The sequence below is a fragment of the Micropterus dolomieu genome, linkage group LG20 (assembly GCF_021292245.1).
Source record: "Micropterus dolomieu isolate WLL.071019.BEF.003 ecotype Adirondacks linkage group LG20, ASM2129224v1, whole genome shotgun sequence".
Lineage (NCBI taxonomy): Eukaryota > Metazoa > Chordata > Actinopteri > Centrarchiformes > Centrarchidae > Micropterus > Micropterus dolomieu.
The window spans coordinates 5,392,727-5,401,422 of NC_060169.1; the positions used below are offsets into that span (position 1 = coordinate 5,392,727).

Below are 8,696 nucleotides of genomic sequence, written 5' to 3' on the forward strand. Positions count from 1 at the left end.
CTTTCTTCACTTCATTTTACATCCAGTCCGCCTGTTTTTCTCATGTAAAAGCCTGTTATCTGTCTTTTTAAAAGTTTAGATTGAGAAAAGTTTAATTATAGTCCATCGTACCTCTTTTCCTTTAAATTTTGATTAAACATTACATTACAGTCGGGCGCAGTTATATTTTTTCTCACTAGTTAAAAACCCAACTCAGAATTAATATATTAACTGTTAAAAATAATAATAATAACCCCCCACACCTTTTTTTAGAATCTAGAGGCTTATCCGGTTGCTTTCCCGACCCCATCGAAGCTAAATTTCAGGGATTCATCTGTAATTCTGTCGCCGCGGGTCCGCTCACTGCTGTAACGCCGGTGATCTTGCATGCCTGCCGGGGAGAGCAGAGCTACCGAGAGTCCCACAGCAGCTTGTCTATTGCCCATAAAAATCAGTGGATGTGTGTGGCTGAATGACATGAGGGGGGAAATGGGGCGTAAAATTAAAGAATCTTGCAGAAAGCGAGAACTGGAGAAGCAAAGCTTACCCCCTCCCTCCAACACACACTCATACATAAACACACCAACACACTCGGCAGGCTGTGAGCTGAAACTACAGAGCAGCCAGAGCCAGAACATGCTGCAGAAAAACGTTGCAGAAAGAGAACTGAGTATTTTTTGTCCCAAATCAGAGATGGGCTGCAGAGGTCTCATAGCTTCACGCCTTATACCGTTCTACCTTTCGTCTTGCTGATCTGTCACTCATGTTTCAGGATTTCTCTGACCCGAGAGACATGGCCAAACAGCCGGCCAGCGCTCCTACTGGCTACATCCCGGTGCCGCAGCCCGACGGAGCTGCCGGACTTACAACAAACAAACCGGACAACGCGGCTGTGTGCCCGCCGCACGCGTCTCACCATCACCCAGCGCCTCAGCCACCTCCGCCGTGCAACGAGAGCAAAACTTTTTGTCCCACGGAAAATAAACCGGGAGAACTGGACACCAGTAAAGCGTATGGGACGTTTAAAAGCAACGCTCCTACGGTCCCTGGATCAATGGCCGTTAACTCGGCCTTCCGGAAGGATTCCGCCGGTTCTGCCCGCGGGGGGTCCGCCCAGTACGGCGACCCGCTCCTGTCCACCGCAGAGCAGAACAACACCGCGAGCAACTGGACGGCTATGAGCCAGACCACCATCATACTGGGAACAGATGGGAACACGTCTGTTCAGCCCGGCACCGTGACGGGGGTAAGTCAGCCAAATGAACCGTTTCCTTTCTCAATGGAGAGCGGCTGGAAGCAGGTGCGGTGTGGATGTATCCGTGTGTCTCTGATAAAGAAAGCTGGCTGGATTAACCTGCTGCCTCCTAAAGGGGAAGGTGAAAACCCCTGGGAGCTCTTATCGCCATGTAGAGCTTTAGTAGATCAGTGTTGTTGTGTGATAGGGTGAAAGGGAAACATCTGTGATGGTGAGCTGTAATGTGGAGGCTATCCCGTAAAATGTGATTTTGCAGGCACTGGTTTGTGTTTTTGTCAGATGTGCTTAAAAAGTGCTCAGTTGTAGAAAGTGTCAACTTCCGAACTACATCAGTGGGTGCTTGTGGCTTGACAGGCGGATCATAAACTAAAAAAGAGCAATCATTAGGTTGGGTCTTAACAAAGCCTAAAACGATCGCTCATTATCGGGATGATTTGAAAATATTTGTTATTAAAAAGTACGAAAAGATAGCGGCCTAAGTGAGTCGTTTTCTTCCATGCTGTGATTCGGGTTACATTAACATTTCCACAAAGCCGCATGACAGTAGTTAATTTACCTTTATGCATAGGCTGCTGAATTAATGTGGCTATATAAATTGTGCTGTAGATCAACATGGGTACAAATCTGGTAGGCGAGGCTACTCAAAGCCCAAAGGCTGAATTCTTCTTGTAAAGACTTTGGGTGGATCCTGAGCCATTTGGCGTCCATGCTCTGCGCAGCTGCTCCCTATGCACCAATCTCAAAACTTTAAAACCTGCTTAGCCCATGTCCGCCAAATATCAGGGAAACAAAACGGAGGCATCATCTGTGTGTCAATGTAATAAATGATCAGTTCCATTGCAGTGCAGAGAATGTAAGTCCCGAAAGAAACTATTTGTCTTTAATCAAATTATTTCTGGTGATTTGTTGTGCTTGGTTTTTGCTCACCGTTGCAATGGTAACACGATTAGTGGATTAAATCATACTCTCGCGGTATTTCGGCGTTCATTGCTCCGAGCAGGCACACTTGGCCCAGAAGCTCAAGTGTTTTCCGGCTGATAGAAAGCACTGTATTACAGGAGACTGCGGATTGTTTCCAATCCCCGCGAGGGAACCCCCACCCCTCACGCGCGCGCGCACACACACACACACACACATTCCCATGCATGGTGTTGGTTAGCCTATAGCTGAATTTCCATGCAGTTTCTTTTATGAATTTGCTCAGATCCTGCAATGCAGCTGTGATTACGCATGTTTGTTAGCATTTGCTCACATTTCATTAGTGGGCCATTCGCAAGTTTTTTTTATCTTTCCATTTTAGATTTGAGATATAATTTCAAGTAATCTGGTGGCAATAATGGGCCCATAAGTGCAGATGAAGATGCGTTTTATATACATGCTCGTCATTGCAAAGCTGGTACTGAACTGATAGTGATAGTTAAACGCATCTGGAACGAAATTAACACGAAAGAGTAATCTAGTAGTATTTACGGCGCAAAAGGACAATTGCACTCCAAAACATGTTGTATTATCTCATAGGGTTCCTTTGTATTTTTATATGAAGAAAATATTTCAAGGTTTCTTTCTGTTAGTAATAAAGGGTGAACATTTTGTTGGTGGTTGTTGACTGAATACAATATTTTGCTTGTTCATATTTTCCCCGTTATTAGGCGAATACCCTGTCAGGCCCAGCCTCGGTGCTTGTATTATTATTATTCTAATGGTACCCTAGTTTGGAGTTTAGTGGGACCAGGGTGCATTTTTTATTTTAGAGAATGAATGAATGTTTTTTTTTTCTCGTAGGCAGACGATGATGACGAAGAGGGAGATGAGAATAAGGCCAGAGGAAACTGGTCCAACAAACTGGATTTTATTCTGTCTATGGTTGGCTATGCGGTGGGACTGGGGAACGTGTGGAGGTTCCCTTATCTTGCCTTCCAAAATGGTGGAGGTAAGAGTTCTGGGTCAGTGGTTTTAATTGCAGACACAGAAACAAACGAAAAATCAGTTCAGCAAATCGAATCAAGGATTAAATTATTTCTTATTGCTTTTATTGAGATGTTTCGTCCAGTGTCAGTTATTGTAGGCCTTTAACCAGACGAAAAGTACTGCACAAAAAAAAAAGATAGATAACAAAATATCCTAGCTTATAGAGTTGAGAGTGTGTTCAGTGATTGTTTTTACTGGAAAAAAAAGAAAAAGGAAGAAGAGAACGAAAAAAAGCACTTAAATAATGTATTTATTTTATTGAAAGCTGCCACCTATAATAAACTATTAATATCAACAGTAACAATAGTCCATTAGATTATGATTAGCCTGTTATTAATTTGTTCAGCTTTTCTCGAATCCATTTACATATAATGGATGATTTTTATTCATTAATAAATGTACTGTGTGTTATTTAAATAACAGCAGATGAGACGCAGACATGAACAGGCTACATGCATCTTAATTTTTATTTAATTTTTTTTATCAAGTGTTAATGTTCCTTTCAGGCTTTTCTGGCTCTTAAACCGCGCTCTGTTGCCTGGTGTTTCATTTCCTTGCAGGAGCTTTTCTAATCCCCTACCTGACAATGTTGGGCATTGCCGGGATCCCAATCTTTCTGCTGGAGGTGTCCCTGGGCCAGTTTGCCAGCCAGGGGCCCGTGTCAGTGTGGAAATGCATCCCAGCTCTGCAAGGTAAACTGCCACAACTAATCAAGTGAAGGAAAATTCAAATATTAAGCTCATTTCTTATCTTCACGAGTTCTTTACTTTTCTTAAGAGTAATTTATATATTTCGTCTCATTTATTTATTTTAGGTTGCGGGATTGCCATGTTGATAATATCTGTCTTGATAGCCATATACTATAATATTATAATGTGCTGGACACTGTACTACCTGTTCGCTTCGTTGAAGGGCTCACTGCCATGGGCTAACTGTAGGAATGAGTGGAACACGGTGGAATGTAAGGACAAAGACATGCTGCTGTTAGGTAAGACACACACCTTCACACACGTACACACACGTACACACACACTCACACCGAAATCACCTCTCTCTCCACAATGCGCAATGCGTCATGACTCCCTCAGCTGAGGTGTCCTGCAGTATAATGAATCCTGACCTGTGATCTCTGCGGTGTTTTCACTCTCAAAAACACTTTTAATTCAGAGCACTTCACTTTATCTATTTGACCCATTTTTAATGATGCATGCCAGTAATATAGGGAGGGCCTCAGTGTGACAGATCAAAATTAGAAACAAACATTGAATATATTTTCGATTCTTCTTTTGTGTGATCGTGTCAGATTATAGCAGTTTTTGTGCTTTAAAGCTGCAGTATACAGCTAAAGCAGTCTGTCTTGGTCAGCTTTTTAATGAAACTGTAGATAAAATCACGTTTGACTGTGGGAAAATATGCGGGCAGGGACACGGAGGTGTTTGATGTCGATCTGCGTCGAATAAATATCGAAATCCTGTTTATTTCGCGTAATATTTGCCTTTAGCGAATGTGTGAATTCAGCACAAAAAAATGCTTGCTTGACAAATTTACTGTACTGGTTGAGCTGCTGCAGTGCTGCAGTGAGCCCGAGACTGACCCCTGCTGGCTGATACACGAACTACATGTTTATTCAACGCTGTAGTCTCTCTCCCACTCTCTCAGTCTCATAAATGAGGAAAATAACTGATTGGGTGAAGAAAAAATATTGGAAATAAGAACTACTCTTAATGACAGCAAAACCATTACAAGGTAACTTAAAAGTATGATCAAATGAATCATAAAGTAATACTTTATGTAACCCGTATTATAAGGTACAAGGTGCCTTTATTTTGTCTTTCTACAACATGGGGCCGCACAGTGAAATGAAAGTTGTAGCTCCCTTCACACTACACAGAACATATACACAAATATTTAAAATTAGAATTTAAAAAAATAAAACAGTGTTTTATATACAATATGATAAAAAGTAAATGTATGAATATGTTCACATCATTCACATTTTGTGGATTGAACAAACTAATATAAACAACTTTACAATCTGATACTATAGCCCTGCAAAAAATAATAAATATTGTCAGGAGTTTATAATTTTCACAGTTTTTTGTCAAAAAGATGCTGATCGAGGTGACAGTTCTAGATCCATATTTTGTTAGTATTAGATTCATTGGTTTGTGGGGGGTTTTCATCCCATTTAGTTACAGAAAGCTCTCTTTGTCTCACCTCTGAGAGGTTGAGTCTTTGTTTTGTAAAAGATAATATGCAAAGTTATTCTCCATTTTTGTAAGTATTACAAGCAGTAATTTAAAAAGAAAGTCACATAAAAAAAACAGAAGGCAATTTTGTCTGATGTGATTCATGAAAAAATGAGCAGTCAAAAGCAAAAAAGGTTTTCTTATCATTCCTTTCCAAATGTATCTGAAATGAGGAGGAGATTCTGTACAATCATTTCTGTTATTCATATCTGGCTATATATCAAAAAGAACAAAAATCTAAATCTAACACAGCTGGGTTCACTTCTCACTGAGGATCCAGACTGTGGTCTCTAGATCAGCCTCCTGTCAGTCCTCCTTTCTCCAAATTAGATCCATCTGTTCGCTTCCACTTTACTTTCATCGTGAAAAGCTGAGCAGACAGCAAGCTCTGTGCCACAGCAGCACTCTCCCAGTCTCTCCCAGTTGACGTGTGTTGGTTTCTGATTGGAACAGACTCGTGCATCCTGCGGGACAGAAACATCACCTCCATCAAGAACTCCACATTCTGTCTGTCCGCCAACACTGTGGGAAACCTGACGAAACTGTTAAACATGACTGTGGATGGCAACAAAACCTACGTCAGCCCCAGTGAGGAGTACTTCAAGTGAGTGCAGCTTCTGGCTGATGAAAAACAGAAATCTAAAATCGAATTTAAATTTAATAGAAACAAAAATTAGACCTCTACAGTTTGGTTAACAGGTCTATTTTTCATAGTGCCTGTGAACCTACACTGTTTTAGTGTCCACACATGAAAGATAAAATCTTTTTATCTAAGATATTTTTTCAGTTACTCTTCTCATGCAGACGTTTGGCTTTCTAGGGCCTTCAAAATAATCTGGAAACTGCAATTTACAGGCACAAACACCATAGATTTGGCCATAGTGATTATAGTTCTTTAGTTACTTTGGTATAATGATTTGTACTTGTTTTAAATTTACACATTTACTTTTGAAAGAATTTAACAGAACCGTATTTCTAAATATTTGGTCTAGAAATGTAAAGTAGTAGTAGAAGACCAAAACTAAGCTAACACTACAACTAGAGTTTGACAACAGTTTCACCTGCCAATGTTTTGCAAAAATGTCCTACAAATCTTCTTTTCTTAAAACAAATCTGGTATTGTGTAAAAGTTCTACCGGTGCATTCAATAAATGGGTAGCAGTCAGACAGAACAAGGCAACACTCTGTAAAAGAATGAAGAAAAATGAGACCTGATTATGTGTAAATTCTTGAATCAAATTGATTTGTGTTGGAAACTCATTGAAATAATCCTACCACCCTGGCAGACTTACTTACTAACAAAATGAATGCCTGACTTAATAATATACATAAGTGACTTGATAAAATGACAAATTTGCAGGCTACAGAATGATATTTGATCTATGTTGCATTATGTTTTAGTTTATTGAGATTTGTTATCAGGCTGAGTTTTGCTGTTTGAATCACACCTGCAGGTACAATGTGTTGCACATCTCCAAAGGAATTGAATATCCAGGAGATATCCGCTGGCCTCTGGCAGGCTGTCTGCTCCTGGCCTGGCTCATCGTCTACGCCTCTTTAGCCAAAGGAATCAAGTCATCCGGAAAGGTAACAAAACACACAAACCATTTAAATCCACTGATCTTTTCTGCCATATGCACCTTTGACCAGCTGTAGATAAAAAGCTGTGGATGCCTTAAATTTTGTATTAGCACAATGTCTTATCTTCCCTTCATTTATGAAAGTGCCCCCTAGTGATGAAATGTGCAATATACAAGAAGTGAGCCCTCATGTTCCAAAACCCTTGTTGCCTTGGGTTAGGTTCTCATAGTGCATTTAGGATCTGCCTGTAAGTTAGTAAAATGCTCAGATTCATTAATATTCTAATTTGATCTTTTATATATAGGTCCATTTAAAAAAAAAAAATAGAATGTCATGGAAAAGTTCACTGTAAACACCAGATCCAGATTGAGAGATTTAGGGCTCAGAAAACCTTTGCAGGTGTTTTGAGTTAATTAGCTGATTAGAGCTCTTCTCAGGCCGACATTTCTGTATTACAAATTCTTTATTCTAAAATTCTAATACATTTTGAGATACTGTAGTTTTGATTTCTATGAGCTGTAAGTCATAATCATCAAAAATAAAACAAAAGAGTCTTGAAATACCTATGTTTAATTATTGTAGAATATATTAAAGTTTCACTTTTTTAATTACAGAACAAAATTAACTTTTCCAGGAAATTTAAATTATTTGAGATGCGCCTATAGAATAAATATTAAGAAACTTAATTCTGGATTCAGATTCAATAAATGAACTGAGACTCAATTCAACCGCAATTAAATATGCTTTAGCCCCTCCCCTTTTTAAATTACCAAGCATTGAAAGCAGAACAAACCTTTCATTTCATTCATCTGAGATAACTGTTGTTGTGATTTGGCGTTATATAAATAAAATTGAATTTGATTGAATTTAATTTAACATCTGAAGGCAGTGGTTCTTGCCTTAGCACACCCACGGTGTCTAACCAAGGCAATTTTGCAATGCAGTGGATTGTTGGATACACTTCATGCTGGATGCAATGCAATCTTCTTCTTTTTTTTTTTTCTTTTTTTTTTTACTTTTGCTGGAAGGGAAGAGAAAAGGAAAACAATGGATTACATTTTTGTCCCTGTGTCTCTCAAAATTGAAACTTTGGTAAACATGTTTCTTCTGGGCATTTTGGGAATCTACTTTCCTCCATTGATTCAGGAGAAACAACATGCAGAAGGAAACATTTTGCATGCTCCTGATTTAGAGATTATTCCAGTTGAATTCTTGTATAATGTCGCTCTCTACTGGACATAGATGTGACTTACACAAGCAACACCAAGAGACCTCAGTTGGCAGAGTTAAACTTTAGACTATTTAGACTGCACCAATAGATTTGCGGGAATATTTTCTGAAACATTTGGCCTGTTTATTCGATTTTTTAAGTTTAATTTTAATGGTGCTGTGTGTGTCAGGGGTTTCTTACTACATTGTAATGCAGCTGCAGAAAGGCTTTGACAACTCTTATTGGGGCGGCTGTGGCTCAGGAGGTAGAGCGGGTTGGCTGTTAATCGGAAGGTCCGAGGTTCGATCCCTGGCTATTCCGCCAGTGTATGAATGAGTGTGAATGTTAGTTTCCGTTTGAGCACTTAGGCTCAGTGTATGAATGTGTGTGACTGGTGAATGCAGATGTAGTGTAAAAGCGCTTTGAGTGGTCGAAAAGACTAGAAAGGCGCTAT

General features: G+C 39.6%; 1 protein-coding gene across 1 annotated transcript in view; it reads left to right on the forward strand.

The window, feature by feature from the left end:
* The first annotated feature begins 742 nt into the window (after positions 1 to 742).
* slc6a5 (solute carrier family 6 member 5) overlaps positions 743 to 8,696 on the forward strand; it is a 21,723-nt gene continuing 13,769 nt past the window's right edge. Inside the window, exons 1-6 of the mRNA XM_046032380.1 lie at positions 743 to 1,225; positions 3,017 to 3,164; positions 3,763 to 3,894; positions 4,017 to 4,190; positions 5,905 to 6,055; positions 6,906 to 7,038. Coding sequence (XP_045888336.1) covers positions 743 to 1,225; positions 3,017 to 3,164; positions 3,763 to 3,894; positions 4,017 to 4,190; positions 5,905 to 6,055; positions 6,906 to 7,038 — 1,221 coding nt within the window. The remainder of the gene's footprint in view (positions 1,226 to 3,016; positions 3,165 to 3,762; positions 3,895 to 4,016; positions 4,191 to 5,904; positions 6,056 to 6,905; positions 7,039 to 8,696) is intronic.